At 42.0% G+C, this 24,987-nt stretch overlaps 1 protein-coding gene across 7 annotated transcripts in view; it reads right to left on the bottom strand.

The window, feature by feature from the left end:
• Positions 1-24,987, bottom strand: part of ppfibp1b (PPFIA binding protein 1b) — a 246,275-nt gene that overhangs the window by 49,878 nt on the left and 171,410 nt on the right. For 4 of the 7 annotated variants that reach the window (XM_073059796.1, XM_073059798.1, XM_073059801.1 and 1 more), the window contains 7 exons: positions 17,336-17,398; positions 12,953-13,013; positions 12,801-12,836; positions 12,510-12,539; positions 12,250-12,421; positions 4,034-4,066; positions 601-739 (listed from right to left, as the gene is read on the bottom strand). In XM_073059796.1, the coding sequence (XP_072915897.1) occupies positions 601-739; positions 4,034-4,066; positions 12,250-12,421; positions 12,510-12,539; positions 12,801-12,836; positions 12,953-13,013; positions 17,336-17,398 (534 nt within the window). The remainder of the gene's footprint in view (positions 1-600; positions 740-4,033; positions 4,067-12,249; positions 12,422-12,509; positions 12,540-12,800; positions 12,837-12,952; positions 13,014-17,335; positions 17,399-24,987) is intronic. The other 3 variants (XM_073059800.1, XM_073059803.1, XM_073059797.1) reach the window with 2 other exon arrangements.

Here is a 24,987-nt window from a genome sequence, read left to right as displayed (position 1 = left end):
TTTCTAAGCTCTATGTACCTATCTGAGAGGTAGGCAGTGTATTCCATGCACCCACCACTCTGTGTATGAAAAACTTCCCCTCGATATCTACTTCCAAACACCTTAAATCTATGCCCCTTTGTGTTAGCCATTTCAGCCCTGGAAAAAAAGCCTCTGGCTATCCACGCAATCAATGCCCCTCATCATCTTATACACCTCTATTCAGATCACCTCTCATCTTCCGTCGCTCCAAGGAGAAAAGGCCAAGTACACTCAACCTAAAGGTACACCCTCCAATCCAGATAACATCCTTGTAAACCTCCTCTGCACTCTCTCTATCGTATCTACCATTCCATTATGGATGATTTATTTTCCCTCTCAACCTCATTTGCCCACCTTCTCCTCTTAACCTTTGAAACCTTGAATAATCAAGAACCCATCAACACCTATTTTAAATATGGCCAATGACTTGGCCTCCACAGCTGTCTGTGGCAATGAATTCCATAGATTCACTACCCTCTGGCTAAAATAAATCAAGGAATGGCAGTGTAGATCAGAGAGTCTATGTCTGCTCCCACTTCTAATGACCTGTGTCCTGAAGTGTAATTAAAAGATACTTACTTTCCAAATAACTTTTTGATTCCTTTGGATTTCTTTTTGAGATCTGGTGAGGTTGGAAAGAGCTGACAGCCATCAGCCTCTACCGAACGCAGTGGGAGACCAGCAACATCCACCTGCTCCAACTCTCTCTCCGTCTCCGCTATATATTTTGTAAAAATCGAAGTTCATTAATTCTTTCCCTTATGATATAAAATACTTTTTTTTTAAAATAGTAAAGAAAGAGGAATGATAAAATTCTAGAAAACATTTTAACATAAAAGGAATGGCTTTAAATTTGATTAATCTAGATTAACGATACAACTTACCATGATGTGTCTGCCTTTGAAATGAGTTCTGTTTGAGTTTTTAAAATGGTTGACACAAGCACAGGTTTTGTCTCTCCAGTGAATAAAGGGAGAGTCAAGAACCAAGCAAAACAATCCATTTGAAATATTGAGGTGGTGATGATGATTAGGTTAGGTGATTACCTTACTAATTAAAAATGCTAATATGAATGGCTGAAATGCAGAACATGATTCACACAGACAGATAAAGGATGCTGGTTTGTGCTCTTTCTTTCACAAGTTAACAACTCTTCATTGCACTTAAATGACCAACTTCTGAAAAGATTCAACAGTCAGAAGTTGCCTCTGCAAATGCCTTGCTTTCATGGACCTTGGCAGCTGTGTTACTGTCTATGATGTTGAGCACCTCAGCAGAGCCAGTAGCATTGATACAAACCAACTCACATACCTTAATACATTGTGCATTTGACAACTGCTCTCGTATATATTATACTTCACGTAACCTGGTAGCGAGGAGCAAAATCATTCTCACAAGATTTAACCTTTATTAGCGCCGGGATGTGTGATGACACTTGAGGGCTGCCCCAGCACACCTCAAATGCAAACAACACATTTCACCGTATGCTTTGATGTACAAACAATAAGTGAATCTGAACTGTAAACTACAACAGAATAAAAAAAATCTAATGCAGTTCCCCATCAAGTTGTCAGCAACAGAAAGATCGTTAGCACCCATACCCTTTTACACAGAAGAGAAGGTCACGAAAACAAGCCTAGGTTTCCAAGGAAGGCCAGATGGCTGAGCAGACACCTGACAAGCTGCTACTCATATATTCATCCTTTATGTGGACACAACAGAGCCACTTTGAGATGAGGGGCTGGTTTCCCCTGGAAGTGGATTCAAAGGTAGAGAGGGCAGCTAGCAAAGGTGGCTTTTGGCATGCTAGCCTTCATGAGTCAGGGCACTGAGCATAGAAGTTGGGATTGTTATGTTGCAGTTGTACAAGACATTGATGAAGTCACTTGGAGTACTGTGTCCAGTTTTGGTCACACTCTCATACGAAAAGTTATTAAACTGGAAAGACCGTACAGAAGATTTACCAGGATGTTTTCAGAACATAAGTGACTGAGTTTTATGAAACATTAGGCACAGTAGGACTCGTTTCCTTGGAAAGGTGACCTTATAAAAAGGTGTATAAAATAATGAGGGGCAAAGATTGGATGCACGTACCTTAATCTTTTTAGCAGATATTAAGAAATCAAGAATTTGAAGGCATAGGTTTAAGACGAGAGGTGAATGATTTACTGAGAACTTGAGGACCTTTGTTTTAAAAAATATATACATTTAAGTTGGTATGTACACAGAATGAACTGCCAGAGGAAGCAGTTGTGGCAAGTATAATAACTTTTTAAAATAGAGTTGGAAAGGAATATGGATAGAAAAGGGTTTGAGAATGTAGGACAAATGGGACCAGCTTGGATGGAACATGGACCAGCTGAGCTGAAGAGCTTGTTTCAATGCTGTTGACTCTATGGGTCACAGAGTTAGTTTTGTGCGATAGTCTGAGGCACATATATATAGCTAGGGTGCCTAAGATTTTTGCACAGTGCTGTATTTGTCAATGTGGAGCAGAGTGAGTTTGCAGATCTGGCAGGAGTAGAGGATGTTGGGAATGGTGAGATGGTGTGCCACAGGAGGGGTGTGGGATAGATGGCAGAGGAGTGGTGCAGGTGTAGACTCACCCAACCCTGAGATACCAGGTAAGGTCATTGATACCAAACAACTGGTTTATAGATTACAGAATGTCCAGAATGTCTCTCTGGTGCTTCCCCTCCTCTTTCCCCCTTTCCTAACCATGATTCCCCTCTCCCTGCCCCCTTCCCACTCTCAGTCCACAACACAGACCCATATCAGAATCAGGTTTATCATCTCTCACATTGGTCATGAAATTTGTGTTTTTTTGCGGTAACAGTATAGTGCAATACATAAAATTACTACACAACCGTGCAGAAGTCTTAGGCTCCCTAGCGCTATCTCTAGCTCTATGTGCTTAAGACTTTTGCACAGTACTGTACATAGAACAGGAACAGACTGATCAAAAATGTTCCATCCAAGCTACCCCCATTTGTTAGCATTTGACCCAGAATCTTCTAATGCTTTTCAATCCATGTACCTGTCCAACTGTCTTTTAAAGGTTACTGTACCTGGCACACCCATTTTCTCTGGAAGCTCATTCCACATACATGCCATCCTTAGCGTAAAAAGAAAAAAGTTGCCCCTCAAGTTCCTATTTAATTGTCCCCTCCTTCCTGGCCCTTAAATTCTGGATTCTTCTCCGTTTTCAATAGTTAAGCTCCTGATATCTGAAGTAAGGCATCTTGAACTAATTTCAGAAAGAATGAAGCTGATGTGGACCTTTACTAAATGAAGCAGGCTTGTACTAACACATGCTGGTTAATATTCTCTAGCATGTCACCAACAACGGTAACGAAATTCACCTCTGACAAACCCAGCACGCAAAGCTCTCCAAGATAAGCATCGCCAAACCCAGCAGACTCAAGACCAAGCGACTAAGTGAGCATGGATAAATAAATGCTGATGAGCTAACATGAAGCAGCACCCTCTAATCAGGAGCCTTTAACCAGAGGGCACAGTCTCAGAATAGAAGGATGTCCCTTTAGAATGGAGATGTGGAAGAATTTCTTCAGCCAGATGGTGGTGAACCTGGGGAAATTCATTGTTACAAATGGCTGTGGAGGCCAACTCATTGGGTATATTTAAAGCAAAGGTTGACAGGTTCTTAATGAGACAGGGAGTCAAAGGTTACAGGGTGAAGGTAAGAAATGGGGTTGAGAGGGTTAATAAATCAGCCATGATGGAGTGGTGAAGCAAACTTGATGAACCAAATAGCATAATTCTGCTCCTGTGTCTTATTGTATCTGTTCAACTTTCATAAAGCCACTGGTCAAAGCTAAGGTAGGATTTGCACTTTGAGAGCTCACATTGCATTGATTAAATGCTCCAAAGATTCGTTCAGCTTTAGGGTATCACAGTTGCAGTAGCTCTACTGAGGATGACAAGCAGTAAACAGCTGCAATAATGCCCACAGCAAGGCATTGGTGCAGTCAAACATGCAGCTATACTATACCTAGCATCGGTGCACTTGCACTTCGACTGCGGTCTTCACCCATCCAGATAATGTGCATGATCGTGGAGAGCACAGCAGCACAGAATATGCAGAACAACAAGGTAAAGGACACATCAATGTACAGATCGAAACCACTCCAATCAAAGGGCAGGTAAAATGATTGCAATATTAAACAGACCACAGAAACAGTTGTCTAGATATTTAAATTTATAGAACAATTCAGTTTGTAAGTGGAAAGTTAACCACTTCAGTAGTAGACCACTTCACCCTTCACACCTGCTCCACCACTTGGTGCAACCAGAGCTGATCTTCTGGCCCAGCACCACTTTGTTGCACAAACCCCATATCTAGGATGCCCTTTAGATCCAAAATGATTCACACCTTTAAGTTGTGAAACATATTACTAAGTTTACACAACAATCAGCTTGATCAGAAATTGGTAACAGCACTGTGATCAGGTGTAGGTGTAGCCATCTCCTACATGTCGCAATAATATGCACACAAGTTTTAGTATTTTTATTCAGAGAGCCAGGGTGGACCAGTAACCCACCAGTTTAACCCCAGCCTAATCACAGGACAATTTACAATCACCAATTTACCTACTAACTGGTAGGTCTTTGTACCGTGGGACGAAACTGGAGCACCTAGAGGAAATCCATGCATCCACTCTTTACAGAAGACATCAGAATTGAACTTCGATGCCCTGAACTGTAATAGTGACATGCAAACCACCACACTAGATGGTTTGCAAAGAAGAAACATTTTTCCTAATGAAGTACATATGCAAAACAGTGTAAGGAAGAACTAAGAAAGGTTTTGTGTGAAACAAAATATTCAAAGCAGCCAGTCTGTCCATTTTCATAAACAGAGATTTCTCAATAAACCAATAAAATTACATTATCAAAACTATCAATCTACACATCAGGATGCACATTCTGAACATTATATAGGGCTGGCAGGTACAATGGCAAAGTGCAGGTTGGGGGGAGGAATAAAATGTGTACATATTCACAAAATGTTGCAGGAACTCAGGAGGTCAGGTATCATCTACGGAAGGCATTAACCAGTCAATGTTTCCGGCTGGGACCCTTCATCAGGACTGGAAAAGAAGGGGGAAGAAGCCAGAATAAGGTGGTGTGGGGGCAGAAAGAGGTTACAAGGAGTACAAGCTGAAGGTGGTAGGTGAAGTAGGTGGCAGGGGAAGGTAGTCATGTGAGGTAGTGTGAGTAGTGCAATCATTCGAGTAGAGTATGATGTTCTCCCAAGGGGTTGTCTATTGCTGGGTCCTTAGATGGCTGTGAAGATCAAAGTTCAAGAGTAAATTTATTACCAAAGTATATACTGTACAGACTGCATATGCCACCATATACAACCCCGAGCGATTTTCTTGTGGGAATACACAGCATATCCAAAATACAACAGAATTATTGAAAGACCACACCCAAAAGGACAGGTCAACAATGTACAAAAGACAACAAAACTGTACAAAAAAAAGCAACAAATATCAAGTACATGAGATGAAGAGTCCCTGAAAATGAGTCCATAAGCTGTGGGAAGAGCGCGGTGTTCGGGTGAGAGAAATTATCCCTTTTGGTTCAAAGGCCTGATGGTTGAGGGGTAATGACTGCTCCTGAACCTGGTGATACCAGTCTTGAGGCTCCTGTACCTTCTTCCTAATGGCAACAGTAAGAAGGGAGCATGACCTGAATGGTGGGGGTCCCTAATGATGGATGCTCCATTCCTGCAACAGCACTCCATGTTTGGAGGGCTTTACCCATAATGGACTGGGCCATATCCACTACTTTTCATAGGATTTTCCATCAACGGCAGTGGTGTTTCCATACCAGGCTGTGATGCAGTCAACATACTCTCCACCACTTATCTATATAGGTGTGTCAAAGTTTTAGATGTTATGCTAAATGTTTGCAAACTTCCAAGGAAGTAGAGATGCTATCATGCTTTCTTTGTAATGGTACATGCTGGGCACAGTAGATCCCCTGAAATCATAACACTGAGGAAATTAAACTTGCTGACCCTCTCCACCTCTGATACTTCAATGAGAACTGGCTCACAGACCTCTGATGCGCTCCTCACAAAGTCAAAAATCAGCATAAAAATGCCATATCCTTCTTTCAATTCCTCAGTCTCTGCCATATCTGCTCTTAGGATGAGGTTTTCCTTCCAGAACGAAAAAGAAGTCCTCTTCCTTCAAAGAAAGGGGCTTCCCTTCCTCCACCATCAACGCTGGCCTCAACTCTTCTATTTCACACACATATGCCCTCACCCCATCCTATCACCACCCCACCAGGGATAGGTTCCTCTAATCCTCACCTACTACCTCACCAGCCTATGTGTCCAGCACATAATTCTCTGTAACTTCTGCTATCTTCTGCCGGATCCCACCACCAAGCACATCTTTCTCTTCTGCCCAGTTTCTGCTTTCCACAGGGATCGCTCTCTAAGCGACTCCCTTGGCCATTTGTCCTTCCCCACTGATCCCCCTCCTGGCATTTATCCTTGCAAGCTGAACAAGTGCTACACCTACCCCTATACCTCCTCACTCACTACCATTCAGGGCCCTAAACAGTCCTTCCAGTTGAGGCAAAATTTCACCTGAGTCTGTTGGGGTCATCTACGGTATCCGGTGCTCCCGGTGTAGCCTCTTGAATATATACAACGTAGATTGGGAGATGGCTTTGCCAAGCACCTACGCTCTGTCCACCATAAAAACCGGGATTTCCCAGTGGCCATCTAGTTTACTTCCACTTCCCATTCCAACATCAGTCCACGGCCTCCTTTACTGTCAGATTGAGGCTGCACTCAGGCTGGAGGAGCAACACCTTCTATTCCGTCTGGGTAGCCTCCAACCTGATGGCATGAATATCGATTTCTCAAACATCTGGAAATGCCCCCATTCTTCACAATCTGCCGGATGATGCTGAGGATGTTCTACGAGGCTGTGGTGGCCAGTGCTATCATGTTTGCTGTTGTGTGCTGGGGCAGCAGGCTGAGGGTAGCAGACACCAACAGAATCAACAAACACATTCGTAAGACCAGTGATGTTGTGGGGGTGGAACTGGACTCTTTGATGGTGGTGTCTGAAAGGGGGATGCTGTCCAAGTTGCATGCCATCTTGGACAATAACCCCCATCCACTCCATAATGTACTGGTTAGGCACAGGAGTACGTTCAGCCAGAGACTCATTCCACCGAGATGTAACACTGAGCGTCACAGGAAGTCATTCCTACCTGTGGCAATCAAACTTTACAACTCCTCTCTCAGAGTGTCAGACACCCTGAGCCAATAGGCTGGTCCTGGACTTATTTCCACTTGGCATGATTAACTTATTATTTAATTATTTATAGTTTTGTATTGCTATATTTCTTCACTATTCTTGGTTGGTGCGGCTGTAACAAAATCCAATTTCCCTCGGGATCAATACAGTATGTCTGTCTGTCTGCCATTCCCCTCTCTCACCTTATCTCTTTACCTGTGCATCACCTCCCTCTGGTGCTCCTCCCCTTTTTCTTTCATAGCCTTCTGTCCTCTCCCATCAGACCCCCCTCCTTTTTCCAGCCCTGTATCTTTCACCAACTTCCCAGCTCTTTACTTCACCCCTCCCCCTCTTTCCCAGTTTCACCGATCAGCTTGCGTTTCTTCCTCCCCTCCCCCCACCTTCCACTCTGACTTAGCATCTTTTCTCTCCAGTCCTGATGAAGTGTCTTGGCCTGAAACTCTTTTTCATAGTTGCCACCTGGTCGCTGAGTTCCTTCAGCATTTTGTGTGTGTTGCCCATATACCAGCACCTGCAGATTTTCTCGTTTTTAATTATCAGCTCATAAGTGCTAAAACTACATAAAGAGAACCCAATTAAATAAATAACACAAAAAGCATTACACTTGGTATTTATTGAAAAAAGACCCATGATGTGTTGGAAAAAGCATGTGAACCTTTGTTTTCAGTAACTAGTGTGATCCCTCCACCCCTGTACAGTAATAACTTCAGCTAAATGTTTCCAGTAACTGTTGATCTGTCCTGCACATTGGCTTGAAGGAATTTAAGACCATTCTTTCTTACAAAACTGCTTCAACTCAGGGATGTTGGAGGGGTTCCTTGCACGAACTGCTTGCTTCAGGTCTTTCCACAACATTTCTATAGGATTAAGGTCAGGACTTTGACTCAGCTATTTCAAAACACAAATGTTCTTCTTTTTAACCCATTCTGATGTTGATATACTGTTGTCTTTCGGATCATTGTCTTGTTGCATTATCCAACTTCTATTAAGCTTCAAGTGACGGATCTGCTACCCTGACATTCTCCTGTAGAGTGTCTTGATACAATTTCGAATTCATTGTTCCCTCAATGATTGCAAACTGTCCAAGCCCTGAGGCAGCAAAGCAGCCCCAAACCATGATGTGCCTTCAACCATAGTTCTGTGTGCCTTCACAGTTGGGATGATGTTTTGTTGTTGGTGTGCAGTGCCCTCATTTTTCCCCAAACATAGCAATGTGTATTTCTGCCAAAAAGTTCAACTTCTGTCTCATCTGTTAACAGAACATTGTCCCAGAATTGTTGCAGAGCATCCAGGTGGTCTTTGAAAACTGGGATGTGCAGCAATTTTTGGAGAGCAGTGGCTTCCTCCGTGGTGTCCTTCCATGAAAACCATTCTTGTTCAGTATATTTTTCTAATAGTAGACACATGAACAGAGACTTTAGCAAGTTGTAGAGATTTCTACAGGTCTTTGACTATTACCCTTGGGTTTTTTTCCCTCACCTTCAGCAGTGCACATCATGCTCTTGGTGCGATCTTTGCAGGATACCCACTCCTAGGGAGAGAAGCAACAGCGCTGAGCTTCCTCCATTTGTAGACAATTTCTCATGGTGGACTGATGAACAATCAGGTGTTTAGAAATGCTTTTGTAGCCTTTTCCAGCTTCATGAATCTCTACAGTTCTAAGGTCCTCTGAGAGTTGTTTTGATCGAGGCATGGTGCACATAAACAGATCTTAAACCTGACTTTCTCTGTCTTTTTCATCCGGCAAGGCACCTCTACAACCCAGACCTCCAATCTTATTCTCATTGATTGGAACACTGACTCTAAATGAGTGTAACACTGTGTAAGGTTTCACTGCTAATGTAATGGTTTCTCTAAAAGCAGCAGTGTTTGGGTTATGTCTAGAGATAACAGGGGCTTTGGTATGTGTGCCATCCAATGAGGCGTGTTGCTTCTTTCTTGTGGGTCTGGGAAGGGTTTTGTGGTCTTTTGTAGCACAGGGATGAAGAAAGAAGACGCAAGCAGAGAGAGTTGGTAGACCGCAGAATGGAGTGGGCTTGGAGTGAGGGCTCGGGAGTTGACGACACTTGGAGGGGATCGATGGGGAACGAATGGACAACCATGACCTCCAATGTGCACATTAGATTTTGTTAAAATGGGCCCTTTTTCTTTTTGTTTTCTTTACTAACCCTATAGTCAGATTAAGAATTATAAAGCTAAATTGTTTAATTGCATATGGTGTACTGTCTGATATTTTGTGGGACGCATTTGTAATCAGGCAACACATCATGCAGCATCCATACAAACAAGATTTCTTAGGTTTGGCTGTGTCAGAAGAAGTCTTCCCCTAGACAAATGCATGTGGGCCAAACCTGAGGGTTACATAACTTTTGTAGAAGGAGTTACCCCAGAGGTTCATATATCTTATCCAAAAAAATACATGTTTGTATTGGATCATTTTTCTCAATAAATAAATGAACAAGTAAAATGTTTTTGTGTTATTTATCTAATTGGGTTCTCTTTACCTAGTTTTAGGACTTGCATGAAGATCTGATCACATCTTAGGTCATATTTATGCAGGAAGAAAACTCTACAGGGTTCACAAACTTTCTAGCACCATTGTACGTGGTGATTCTTCACCACCTTTGATTTGGCCAATGACAGTAGTATCATCAGCAAACTTAAATATGGCACTGGAGCTGTGCCTAATCACGCAGTAAGTGTAATACGAGTAGAGCAGGGGGTTAAGCACACAGCCTTGTGGAATACCTGTGCTGATGGAGATTGTGGAGGAGATATGGCTGCCAATCTGAACTGACTGGGGTCTGCAAGGGAGGAAACTAAAGATCTAATTGCAAAACAAGGTATTGAGGCCAAGGTCTTAAAGCTTATTGATGAGTTTTGAGGGGATGATAGTATTGAATGCCAAGCTGTTGATGATGTATGCATCTTTGCTGTGCAGATGTTCCAGGGTTGAGAGAAGAGCCAATGAAATGGCACCTACAATGGATCTGTTGCTCCGGCAGGCAAATTGGAGTCAACCTAAGTCGCTTCTCAAGCTGGAGGTGATATGTTTCATCACCAGCCTCTCAAACACTTCACATTGGATGCAAGCCATTGAGGCAGGTTAACACATTCTTCTTTGGCACTGGTATAATTGAAGCCTGCTTGAAGCAGGTGAGTACCTCAGACTGCTGAAGCGAGAGGTTAAAGATCTCAGTGAACATTCCAGCCAGTTGATCAATACAGATATTTAGTACTGGGCCAAGTAGTCCATCTAGACCTGATGCTTTCCATGGGTTCACTCTTCTGAAGGATGTTTTCATGTCAGCCTCAGAGACTGAAATCACAGGGTCTTCTATGTGGGAGTTCATGGAGGTTCCTCTGTTTTGACAGTCAAAGTGAGCACAGAAGGCACTGAGCTCATCTGGCAGCCAAGTCTACTGTCACCTATGTCACATGATTTCACTTTGTAAGAGGTACTTGGGGGAGGGGAGATGAAGTGAGAAGCTGGGAAGTGATAAATGGAAGAAGTAAACTGCTGGAGGAGGAGGAACCTGATGGGAGAGAAAAGTGGACCATGGGAGAAAGGGAAGAAGGAGGTGAACCAGAGGGAGGTGATAGGCAGATGAGAAGGGATAAGAGGGAGCCAGAATGGGGAATGGAAAAAGAGAAGGGGAGGGGAGAGAAATCACCGGGAGTTAGAGAAATCGATTTTCATGTCATCAGGTTTCAGTCTGAAACGTGATCTCTTTATTCCTCTCCACAGATGTTGCCTGACCTACTGTGTTCCTCCAGCATTATGTGTGAGAAAGACAGAGACAGATGATTTCCAGTATCTGCAAAACCTCCCATTCAGACATATTCACATGAGATTTCTAGTAAATAGCAAATTATTTTAACAAAATAGACCCCAGAATGAGCTTAATTTGAGAATGTAAACTAATTATAGTTATTTACCGTTATGATTTGTATTCCTAACCACCAAAGATATTGATCAACATAAAAAATATTAAACGGCCTTCTTGGTTTAAGGAATTATATTTGGTAATAACCATATAACATATAACCATATAACAATTACAGCATGGAAACAGCCCATCTCAGCCCTTCTAGTCTGTGCCAAACGCTTACTCTCACCTACCTGCACTCAGCCTATAACCCTCCATTCCTTTCCTGTCCATATACCTATCCAATTTTTTTTTAATGACAAAATCGAACCTGCCTCTACCACTTGTACCGGAAGCTCGATCCACACAGCTACCACTCTCTGAGTAAAGAAGTTCCCCCTCGTGTTATCCCTAAACTTTTGCCCCCTAACTCTCATGTGTTCCTGTTTGAATCTCCCCTACTCTCAATCAAAAAAGCCTATCCACGTCAACTCTATCTATCCCCCTCATAATTTTAAATACCTCTATCAAGTCCCCCCCAACCTTCTATGCTCCAAAGAATAAAGACCTAACTTGTTCAACCTTTCTCTGTAACTGAGGTGCTGAAACCCAGGTAACAGTCTAGTAAATTTCCTCTGTACTCTCTCTATTTTGTTGACATCTTTCCTATAATTTGGTGACCAGATGATATCAGGTTATATCAGATGATAATTCTACTTTCTGAAACTACTCATTCCAAACACACCTCCAAATGTTTGAAAGTTGTTACATTGTGCTTATGATCCAGGAATCGCAGCCCAAGATCTGAATTCAAATATCCATCAGGAGGTTTGTGATTGAGGGCTAGTACTAGGAGATAACCAGGGAAGCAGTTAGAATAAGGGCAACTCATGGGTTCAGTTACAACATTCTGGTTTCTGTGTGACTTCAATCCCACTCCATGTGATTGACCAATGTTCTAGGAGCTGCTTTAAATTACCTACATTGCATGAACCAAAATTCCAATACAACACACGGACACCAAATTAATATAATGTGAACTAGTTGCTCACCGAGGTTAGGTGTGCTAGCAGTCCGCTTGCCGCCTTTGATCTTGAAGAAACCACGACCAAAGGAAGCTCTTGCCTTTTTGGAGGCAGCACTTTCATCGCCCAGTGAGTTGTGTTGCCCGATTGGTTTTGGTGGCAGAGATGTGAATTTACTGATCTCCATACATGCCTTGTTCTAGGAGTATTCAAAGATAAAATTTACACCCTGAAGAGACTTGTGAAACACACTTTAGACACAAACAACAAAAACATTCCCAGCTAACCTTAATCAAGAGCAAAATGTTCTCTGCCAGCTGAGATTGGAGAAAAGGGTTGTAGAAGACAGAAAGAAAAACAAAAAAAACAGCATTAGGATAAGAGAAAAAGCCTTTGCAGAGTCAAAATATCCAGGGAGATCAGCAAGATAATATTAACAGAGCAGACATGAAATGACACGTGAATGCCAAGTACAAGTTCATTATCTGCAAAGATCACTTGACTGAAATCAAAGGGCTACCCGCCAAGTCAGGAGAAATAAGTCTCTTCCAAAAATGTCATGGATAATGGAGATGTACCTCTAACGGACTCTGTTGTGTAGGCTCCAAGGACTTCTGTTCAAAGACAAAGAGTAAAGAATCTTACAACAGTTGAGTGCAGCTGTACAAGGTTACAGTCATTAATATTTACAGATACCAATCGTCGAGAGCAGATGTTGAAACAAACAAACCTTGTTCTCCTCCTCCATTTTCAGGTTCTCCAGACTACTAGACTTGTGCACATCTAATAATCTGCAACAAAACAGAGGAAAGTTGTTTCATTGCTTCAAAATGTACACAGCTTCTGAACTTAAGCAAAATTCTAAAGTTCGAAGAATGCAGGACTGAAGGTGCTGTATTTAAGTACATGTAGCATTCAGAATAAGGTGGATGAACTTGTGGTACAGTTAGAGATTGATCAGTATGACATCGTGGGCATCACTAAGTAGTGACTGAAAGACCTCATTGGGAGCTTAACATCAAAGGATACACTTTGTATCAAAAGGACAGGCAGGAAGACATAGCTGGTAGCATGGCTCTGTTGGTAAGAGATGGAATTACATCTTTAGAAAGAGGTGACATGAGGTCAGAGAATGTCAAATCTTTATGGGTGAAATTGCAAGGGAAAAAATCCATTATGGGAATCATATATAGGCCACTAATTAATAGCCAAGATATGGGGTTGAGATTACAAAGGGAGCCAGAAGAGGCATGTAATACACAATTGCAATGAAGGACTTCAATATACAAGGGGATTGGGAAAATCAGGTTGGTGTCAGATTGCAAAGAAGAAATTTGTTGACTACCTACGAGTTGGCTTTTTAGAGCAGCTTGTGCTTGAGCCTACTCTGGGAACGGCGATTGGGTGTTGTGCAATAACCCTGATTTATTAGGGAGCTGAATGTAAAAGGAACCCTTAGGAGGCAGTGATCATAATATGATTGAATTCATACTGCAATTTGAGAGGGAGAAGCTAACTCACATGTAACTGTATCGCAATGGAATAAAAAGGGATTACAAAGACATGAGAGAGGAGCTTGCCCAGGTGGATTGGAGGAGAATACTGGTGGGAATAATGGCAGAGCAGAGACCGCTGAAGTTTCTGGGGATAATTCACAAGGTGCAGGATAGGTATGTCCCACAGAGGAAGATGTTCTCAAATGGTAGGGGTATGTAACCCTTCTGACAAAGGAAGTTAGCACTGCATAAAAGCCAAGGAAAGGGCATATAAGGTAGCAAAAATGAGTGGGAAGCTGGATGATAGGGAAGCTTTTAAAATCCAACAAAAGGCAACTGAAAAAGTTATAAGAGAAAAGATGAAATACAAGGGCAGGCTAGCCAATAATATAAAGCAGGATGCCAGAAGTTTCTTCAGTTATATAAAGAGTAAAAGGGAGCTGAGAGTTGATATTGGACCACTGGAAAATGAAGCCGGTGAGGTAGGAATGGAGGACAAAGAAATGATAGATAAACTTTGAGTGCTTTGCATCTGTCTTCACTGTGGAAGACACCAACAGTGTGCCAGAGGTCTGTGAGTGTCAGGGAGCAGGAGTGAGTGCCATTGCTATTACAAAGGAAAAAAGTGCTAGGCAAACTCAAAGGTCTTAAGGTGGATAAGTCACCTGGTCCAGATGGACTAAATCACAGAGTCCTGAGAGAGGTTGATGAAGAAATTGTGGATGCATTGATTATGATCGTTCAAGACTCACTTGATTCCGGTATGGTCTTGGAGGAATGGAAGATTGCAAATGTCACTCCACCCTTTAAGGGAGGAAGGCAAAAGAAAGACAGTTGTAGGCTAGTTAGCCTAATCTCAGTGGTTGGGAAAGTGATGGTCTATTATTAAGGATGAGGTTTCGGGGTACTTTGAGACTAATGATAAAATAAGTTAAAGTCAGCATTATTTCTGTAAACAGAAATCTTCCCTGACAAATCTGTTAGAGTTCTTCAAGAAGTAACAAGCAGGGTGGACAAAGGTGAGGCAGTGGATGTTATTTACTTGGATTTTCAGAAGCCATTTTATAAGGTGCCACACAAGGCTGCTTAATAAGATAAAATCCTATGGCATTACAGGAAAGATACTGGCATGGATAGCAGAATGGCTGACAGGCAGGAGGCAGTGAGTGGGAATAAAAGGGGCTTTTGCTGGTTGACTTGCCAGTGAGTAGTGGTGTTCCTCAGGGGTCAGTATTGGGGCAGCTGCTTTTCAAATTGTTTGTCAATGATTTGGATAATAGAATTGATGGTTTTGTGGCAAAGTTTGCAGATGATACTAAGATAGATGTTGGGGTAGGTAGTGTTAAGGAAGCAATGCATTTGCAGCAGCAGGACTTAGTGAATTGGAAGAATGGGCAAGAAAGTGGCAGATGGAATATGGTGTAGGGAAATGTATGATAATACATTTTGGTAAAAGGAACAATAGAGTGGACTATTATCTAAATGGGGAGAAGGTTCAAATATCCTAGTGCAGAGGGACTTAGGAGTCCTCGTGCAAGATTCCCATGTGTATGAGGTTGAGTGGGATCTGGGATCAGCCATGATGAAACGGCAAAGCAGACTCAATGGGCTGAATGGCCTAATTCTGCTCCTATGTCTTATGGTCTTATGTTCTAAATGGGGACTCAAATAAGAAACAAATTTAATTTGAGAGGGAGTGAGAGGCTAGATTACAACAGAAATTTTTAAAATATATTTATACCTACAATGTAAAATGGTATTCTGCTTTTGAACAATGCTAGGTCATGCTTTTTCTCCCCTCTAAATTATAGCTTAGACTTACACTGTGCATTTTTTGAGTCATGAAAGGCATGGCAGTGTAGCAGTTAGCATAACACCTTACAGCATCAGTGATCTGGGTTAGTGTAAAGGCTTTACAGCATCAGTGATCCCGGTTCCGTTCTACCATCATCTCTAAAGAGTTTGCAAGTTCGCCCCGTAACCGTGTGGGTTTCCTCTCACATTCTCTTGATAGTAGAAGCATGGCAACACTTGTGGGCTGCCACTAACACAAGCCTCATACCGTATTTGGTTACAAAGCGATTTTCAATCTCATTCATATAGCATTCAGCCCACAGTTACTCTTTGCAATACCACAATTTTAAGCACTTTCCCCCAGAACCTGTCACTAGTTTGCTAATTATTTCTCCATTTTCCTTTTGGGAGGTAGGATTGAATAAGTTTTTTTCTCCCTAGCTGTCTAGATCATTAACTCATTGTGCAAATAATTTCTCGACTCTCCAGAGCAATACACACAAAATGCTGGAGAAACTCAGCAGGTCAGGCAGCACCTAAGGAAATGAATAAACAATCGGACCAGGCTGAGATCCTTCTTCAGGACTGGAAAGGAAGGGGGAAATTGCCAGAATAAAGAGGTGGAGGGGAGGGGAGGGGAAGAAGGACAGCTAAACACTGATAGGTGAGACAAGGTGGGTAGGATAGGAAAAGGGCTGAAGATGAAGGAAATCTGATAGGAGAGGAGAGTGAACCATAGGAAAAATTGAAGGGAGACATGATAGGCAGGTGCGGAGAAGTGGCAAGAGGTCAGAGTGGGAACAGAAGAACAGCGAAGAGGAAAATAATTTTTTACCCGAAAGAATAATCTATGTTCATATCATCAGGTTAGTGGCTACTGCGAAGGAATACAAGGTGCTGCTCTCCCTGGTTTGACGGGTGAAATTTGATCAGGGTTGAACCTAAACTGTAGTGCAGTGCCAAACCTCTGAGAAAGGAACACAGAGGCTAATTAGCCTAAATCAGAAAACCACAAACAAGAGAATCTGAAGATGCTGGAAATCCTAGCAACACATAAAATGCTGAAGGAACTCAGCATGTAAAAAGTGTACAGTCAATGTTTCTAGCCAAAACCCTTCGGAAGGAGGAAAGGGTTTTGGCCCGAAACATCGTCTATATGTTCTTTCCCTAGATGTTACCTGGCCTGCTGAGCTCCTTCAGCATTTTGTGTGTGTCAATCTGGAAACCATCCCTGAAACACTGTCCACATTGAAGGCCACGGTTGAGCAGTAGTAAGAAGCTTGAATGTGGAACATTCTTACAAGGATGGGTTGAGTAGATTAGGCCTATAATTTAGAAACATACAAACTTTACAAAAGGCTCAACAGTCTGGATGAAAGGATGCCACTTCCCTGAGCTGAGGAGTCTAGAAAACCAAAGATCACAGTCTCAGAACAAAGAGTAGGCAGAGTGGGACTGAGACTTGAGAGCAAGGAATCTTTGGAATTCTCTACCCTGAGGGGCTATAGGCTCAGTCATTGAATTCATTTGACACAGAGGTTGACAGATATCTGAATTTTACTGGCGTGAAGGGATATAGAGATAGTTGAAGTAGAAAAATAGCCACAAATATGATGAAAGGGCTGGTGTGGTCCTGGATATATTTTCATACCACTGTAAAAAGCAATACCTACAACAATCAAAATCTCAAACTTTGCTAAAGAGCCCAATTTGATAGATTATAAGCTTTTCAGAGAGTGTAGCAAATATCACTTCTTTTAAATGTTTTTTAAAATCTCCAGATTAACAAGACTGATGTAAAATTATTCTTGCCTTATACTTACATGGGACTATCACATATGACGGTTTCTTCAACTAAAGAAGAGATGTCACTTGGCTGTATTTCACTGTAGGAAAAATATAGATTTACATCAGGTTACAGGTTATAAACTAGTTGTGCAATATGGAAACATTTGGCTCAACTACTCCACGTCAACCAGTGGCCACCTTTCCAGATATCCTATCTGCCAGCAGATGAATCCCCCAGACATACAGTGTTGTGGACCAGACAAAAAATACGATTGTGGACTTCATGAAGATGCCAGTCAACCACTTTTCATTGCACATCAATGGCTCTGCCGTGGAGCCAGTAAACGTCACAAAGTTCCTTGGTGTGCACATAATGGATAATCTAATATGGACCCACAACACCTCATTAGTCAAGAAGGCACAGCAGCATCTGCACTTAAGAGATGAGGTGACCTAGGCTCCCTGCCCCCATTCTAACAACTTTCTGCAGGAGCACTATCGAGTGTCCTATCAGGCTACATCATCGTGAGGCACAGAAAAAGCAAGGCCTTGGACCACAATACCCTGTAGAGGACAGTAAAACCATCGGAGTCTCTTATTTGTGACATTTATCAGGAGCATTGTACATGAAGGGCCCAAAGCATTGTTGAGGATCCCTACCACCCATCCCACAATCTTTTTGACCCACTACCATCAGGAAGGAGTTACAGGATCTTCAGGATGAAGATTGCTAGACTGGGTAACAGCTTCTTCTCTCAGGCTGAGAGGCTAATGAATACCTTGCCACTACTGAAGTCTCATCACTAGGAGAGCAAGCTGTGTACTACTTACCTGTGCTGCGAACTACATGCATTTTGAATGATATTTTATTAACTTATTTTGTGCTGTGTGTGATGTATGTTTCGTGGGTGCTTTGTGGCCTTGAGATACGCTGTTTTGTTTGGTTGGATACACGTACAGTCAGATGAGAATAAACTTGAACTCACCTAGACACTAAACTCTCCAGTCCAGTTTCAACTCTCAGGCAGTGAACTACTCTCAAGCAGATGCTCTCCACTCTCTGGGTAAAGGTGTACCTCCTGTATCCCCTTCAAGTCTCTCAACCCCTACCCCAAATTTATGTCCTCAGTTTTATTTGCCTTTGATATAGAACACTGGATGTTATAGCATGGGAACAGGCTCTTAGCAAATTAAACTACACTCAGACCCTGTATAGTGCTGCTTCTTTAAAATGAGGTTATTCAATTCTTTATTGAAATATTTTTAAATAACAAAAATTAATTTTAAACAATACCTGAAATTTCTCAAGAGCAGCCACCATTACAGTAAACATTCAACTAACCAAAGTAAGTGCTTTACATACACTCTGAGCCACTCACAGCCAAAGCCATATTTGTTCACCTCTGCTTCCTCTGCGTATGTAAATATTCTTGCTCAATTGCTAATTTATTCCATTTTTTTTCACCCACGTCTGGAAAACTGTCTGCAACTTCAAACTGCATGAAGAGGCTATGGCCAGAAGCATGTAAGTACATCCTAGAATTTTAGGCAGAACCAGTCATCCAAAACATTGTTGAAATGGCATTAGAGGATGCTGACAATGGCGATGTTGAAGAGTCACTGCATTCTCATGGTGAGAGCCTTAATAATGAAGAGCTTTGAGAATTGACAGAGCAATGCATCCTGGGTGAATCTGAGGACCTGGATAGCGAAGAGGAAACACCAGCAAAAAATCTCATCACAAAAATCCTCAGGACTAACATCACCACGATCACACAAATCATGGACCAGTTCACCGATAATAACCCTGACTGGAAGTGAAGCAATAAGAAATAACAGGTGTTCTCGACATGATTTCCTGCTACTGAGAACTGCTTCATGAGAGGAAACTTAAGAAAAGGCAGCCAAATCTTGATGCCTACTTGAAGAAGCCAAAGTTTGAGGAGGCCCCATAGCCTGGTCCCTCCTCTAACATGTAATCACCAGCTGCTTCCCTCTGCTGCTGCGATGTGTTGCTGCTCCACTGATGTACAGGTTAAGCCTATTTATGTGTCTGTTACTCCAGGAATTACTGTGTATACATTAAATAATATCATACATCTTAAATTAAATTTTTAAAAATCAGGCACACACGTCCATTTATGTAATGTTATAATGATCCCAGCATAGCGCTGATTTACATAGTCCTCCACCTCCGAGGAATGCATCCTCAGTATTAAGCGGGGTCGAAGTATAATCCCTTCTGACTCTATGTGATCCATGTCTCTCCATCCCCTCATATTCATGTATTCATCCAACATTCCTTTTAAACTTTCCTCCTCTCACCTCAAACACCATAATGCTCTATAGAGTCTACTCTGCCATTCTATCATGGGCAATTTATTATCCCTCTCAACCCATTCTCCTGCCTCCTCCCCATAACCTCTGATACCCTGATAAATCAAGAACTATCAGCTTACATATACCCAATGACTTGGCCTCCACAGTCCTCAGTGGCAATGAATTCCACAGATTCACCATACTCTGACTAAAGAAATACTTCATCTTTGTTCTGAAAGGACACCCTTCTATTCTGAGTCTGTGCCCTCAGGTCCAAGACTCCCCCTCAAATGTCCACTATATTCAAGCCTTTCAATATTCCATAGAACATTACAGCACAGAAACAGGCCTTTTGGCCCTTCTTGGCTTGCCGAACCATTTTTCTGCCTAGTCCCACTGACCTGCACCTGGACCATATCCCTCCATATACCTCTCATCCATGTACCTGCCCAAGTTTTTCTTAAATGTTAGAAGTGAGCCTGCATTTACCACTTCATCTGGCAGCTCATTCCACACTCCCACCACTCTCTGCATGAAGAAGTCCCCCCAATGTTCCCTTTAAACTTTTCCCTCTTCACCCTTAACCCACATCCTCTGGTTTTTTTCTGCCCTAGCCTCAGTGGAAAAAGCCTGCTTGCATTCACTCTATCTATACCCATCATAATTTTATATACCTCTATCAAATCTCCCCTCATTCTTCTATGCTCCAGGGAATAAATTCAACCTTTCTCTGTAACTCAGTTTCTCAAGTCTCGGAAACATCCTTGTAAACCTTCTCTGCACTCTTTCAACCTTATTAATATCCTTCCTGTAATTCGGTGACCAAAACTGCACACAATACTCCAAATTCGGCCTCACCAATGCCTTATACAACCTCACCATAACATTCCAACTCTTATACTCAATACTTTGATTTATAAAGGCCAATGTACCAAAAGCTCTCTTTACTACCCTATCTACCTGTGACGCCACTTTTAGGGAATTTTGTATCTGTATTCCCAGATCCCTCTGTTCTACTGCACTCCTCAGTGCCCTACCATTTACCTCCAATATGTTTCAATGAGATTCCCCAGCCTCATTTCTCTAGAAACCAGTCAGAACAGACCCAGAACCATCAAATGCCCCTTGTACGTTAACCCTTTCATTCCTCAAAGAATCACAGTAGATTTGTCAGGGAACACGTTCCCTGAAGGAAACCATGCTGACTTTGCCTTATTTTAACATGTGCCTCCAAGTACACTGAAACATCATCCTTAAAGCTGTGCCTCTAGTATTCGACACTTCTATCCTGGGAAAGAGATTCTGGCTGCTATCCCATCTATGCCTCTCAATTTTATAAACTTCATCAGATCTCTCTCTTAGCTCTCGATGCTCTCGAGAAAGCAACCCAATCTCTCCTTATAGCTCATACCCTTTAATCCAGGTATCATCTTGGTAAGCCTCTACATCCTTCCTGTCATAAGATGATCAGAAATGCACACATTATTTCAAGTGTAACCTAACCAAAGTGTTATACAGTTGCAACTTGATTCCTTGCCTCTAACATTCTATGTACTTAATAATGTAGGCAAGCACGCCACAAAACTTCTTCACCACTAGCGACGTGCTGCCATGGGAGATGTTTTCTGCTGACCTAGACTCATTAATGCTCCCAATATGCATCATGTAACATTCATCAGGATCACACTTTTTCCATTGAAGATAGCTGAGACCCATAGGTTAATAATGAAAGGTGGAATGATTAATGGGGCACAGCCATCTTACAGATGTGCAGTAGAGATCATCCTAACAAACAGCATCCCTGCATGGCACAGAAACTGCACTGTATCGGCTAGGAAGGCTCTATAACAGGCAATCAACATTGCCCAACACACCACTGGCATCAGCAGACCTGTCTATAGAAAGGTGCCAGAAAAGGGCCATTAACATCATAAAGGATCCCACCCACCCTACTCATGGACTGTTTGTCCCACTCCCATCAGGGAAGAGGCTATGTAGCATCCACTCTAGAACCACCAAACTCAAAAAGTTACTTCCACAAGCAGTAAGGCTGATCAACACCTCCAACCATTAACTCACCCCTCCATACCCCCAACCACGACTGCTTTATCAGTTTCTGTCAGAGCATATATGTCAAACTCAAGGCCCGCGGGCCAAATCCGGCCCGCGGTGGAATTATCTTTGGCCCGCGAGATAATATCTAATTACTATTAAAGCTGGCCCCAGTAATCGAAGCGCCTATGGCGTATGATATGGCTAATGCTGAGTTTATTCAGGTACCAGGTTTTCAGGGTTTTTAGTGTTTATTCGGCAGTCTTGCTCGGCAGTCTTCTTCATAAGAAACGGAGTTTGTAAAGTGAAACACTTTGTAGTTATAGCAGAGACTGAGACACATGAGAGCAGGCTGAAAAAACGGAGGCAAAGAAAGCTGCGTTCGCACGCGTCCGACTGATCCGGCCCGCATGAAGCTGCATTTTGCTCAATCCGGCCTGTGACTTAAAATGAGTTTGACACCCCTGTGTCAGAGTTACCTTATGAACAGACATTCCTGTGCCTAGCATCACTTTATGGACTTACAATGTATATAAGCAACCGTATCTATTTATATGGATTGTGTGTTTGTGCTTTAATCTTGCGTGTCTTTTTAGTGCTGCTTTGGGTCCAGAATAACAATTATTTTATTGTCCTTAAACTTGTGTACTGGAAATGCTATTAAACAATTTTGAATCTTGAACCCGAGGGGGATCTCCTTCACTTAGAGGGTGATGAGAGTGTGGAAAGAGCTGCCTACTCAAATGGTGGGCATGGGTTCAATTGCAACTTTTAAGATAAACTTAGTTAGGTACATGGATGGGAGGGATGTGAAGGGCTATGGTCGAGGAGTTGATGGGACTAAGGATAATGGTTCAGTACAGACTAAATGGGCAAAAGGGTCGGTTTCTGTGCTGTAATGCTTTATGACTCCAAATATTATCTGCAGACATATTGATCATATCTTCTTCATCACAAAGTTATTCCCATACAAGTAACACACAAAATGCTGGAGGAACTCAACAGGCCAGGCAGCATCTATGCAAAAGAGTACAATCGAAGTTTCAGGCTGAGAACCTTCAGGACTGTAGAAATTACAAGTAATTCCCATATATTACAAGAAGCAAAGGACCTGGTATTGATCCTCATGAATCACCACTAGCCACTAATCACAAATGCAATCCTCTACAGTACCCTCCATCTCCCATTACCAAGACAGTTTGGCAACTTATAACCATATAATCTATACCCATATAACAATTATAGCACGGAAACAGGCCATCTTGGCCCTTCTAATTTGTGCCGAACGCTTACTCTCACCTAGTCCCACTGACCTGCACTCAGCCCACAACACTTCATTTCTTTCCTGTCCATATATCTATCCATTTTATTTTTTTAAATGACAATATCGAACCTGCCTCTACCACTTCTACTGGAAGCTCGTTCCACACAGCTACCACTCTCTGAGTAAAGAAGTTCCCCTCGTGTTACCCCTAAACTTTTGCCCCCTAACTCTCATGTCCTCCTGTTTGAATCTCCCCTACTCTCAATGGAAAAAGCCTATCCACATCAACTCTATCTATCCCCCTCATAACTTTAAATACTTCTATCAAGTCCCCCCTCAACCTTCTACGCTCCAAAGAATAAAGACCTAACTTGTTCAACCTTTCCCTGTAACTTAGGTGCTGAAACCCAGGTAGCATTCTAGTAAATCTCCTCTGTACTCTATTTTGTTGACATCTTTCCTATAATTCGGTAACCAGAACTGTACACAATACTCCAAATTTGGCCTCACTAATGCCTTGTACAATTTTAACATTACATCCCAACTCCTATACTCAATGCTCTGATTTATAAAGGCCAGCATACCAAAAGCTTTCTTCACCACCCTATTCACATGAGATTCCACCTTCAGTGAACTATGCACCATTATTCCTAGATCACTCTGTTCTACTGCATTCCTCAACGCCATACCATTTACCATGTATGTCCTATTTTGATTAGTCCTACCAAAATGTAGCACCTCACATTTATCAGCATTAAATTCCATCTGCCATCTTTCAGCCCACTCTTCTAACTGGCCTAAATCTCTCTGCAAGCTTTGAAAACCTACTTCATTTTCCACAACACCATCTATCTTAATATCATCTGCATACTTACTAATCCAATTTACCAACCCATCATCCAGATGATTAATGTATATGACAAACAACACTGGACCCAGTACAGATCCCTGAGGCACACCACTAGTCACTGGCCTCCAACCTGACAAACAGTTATCCACCACTACTCTCTGGCATCTCCCATCCAGCCACTGTTGAATCCATTTCACTACTTCAATATTAACACCTAAAGATTGAACCTTCCTAACTAACCTTCCATGTGGAACCTTGTCAAAGGCCTTACTGAAGTCCACATAAACAACATCCACTGCTTTATCCTCATCAACTTTCCTAGTAACCTCTTCAAAAAATTCAGTAAGACTTGTCAAACATTACCTTCCACACACAAATCGATGTTGACTGTTCCTAATCAGACCCTGTCTATCCAGATAATTATATACACCATCTCTAAGAATACTTTCCATTAATTTACCCACCACTGACGTCAAAATTACAGGCTGATAATTGCTAGGTTTACTCTTAGAACCCTTTTTAAACAATGGAACCACATAAGCAATACACCAATCTTCCAGCACCATCCCCATCTGTAATAACATTTGAAATATTTCTGTCAGAGCCCCTGCTATTTCTACACTAACCTCCCTCAATATCCTAGGGAATATCCTGTCAGGAATCGGAGACTTATCCACTTTTATATTCTTTAAAAGCGCCAGTACTTACCCTTCTTTAATCGTCATAGTTTCCATAACTACCCTACTTGTTTCCCTTATCTTACACAATTCAATATCCTTCTCCTTAGTGAATACCGAAGAAAAGAAATTGTTCAAAATCTCCCCCATCTCTTTCAGTTCCACACATAGCTGTCCACTCTGATTCTCTAACGGACCAATTTTATCCCTCACTATTCTTTTGCTATTAATCTAACTGTAGAAACCCTTTGGATTTATTTTCACTTTACTTGCCAAAGCAACCTCGTATCTTCTTTTAGCTTTTCTAATTTCTTTCTTAAGATTGTTCTTACATTCTTTATATTCCTCGAGCACCTCATTTACTCCATGCTGCCTATATTTATTGTAGATCTCTCTTTTTCCTAACCAAGTTTCCAATATCCCTTGAAAACCATGGCTCTCTCAAACTTTTAACCTTTCCTTTCAACTTAACAGGAACATAAAGATTCTGTACCCTCAAAATTTCACCTTTAAATGACCTCCATT

Source organism: Hemitrygon akajei, chromosome 10, assembly GCF_048418815.1.
Source record: "Hemitrygon akajei chromosome 10, sHemAka1.3, whole genome shotgun sequence".
NCBI classification, from domain to species: domain Eukaryota; kingdom Metazoa; phylum Chordata; class Chondrichthyes; order Myliobatiformes; family Dasyatidae; genus Hemitrygon; species Hemitrygon akajei.
This window is presented reverse-complemented; position numbering and strand designations above follow the sequence as displayed.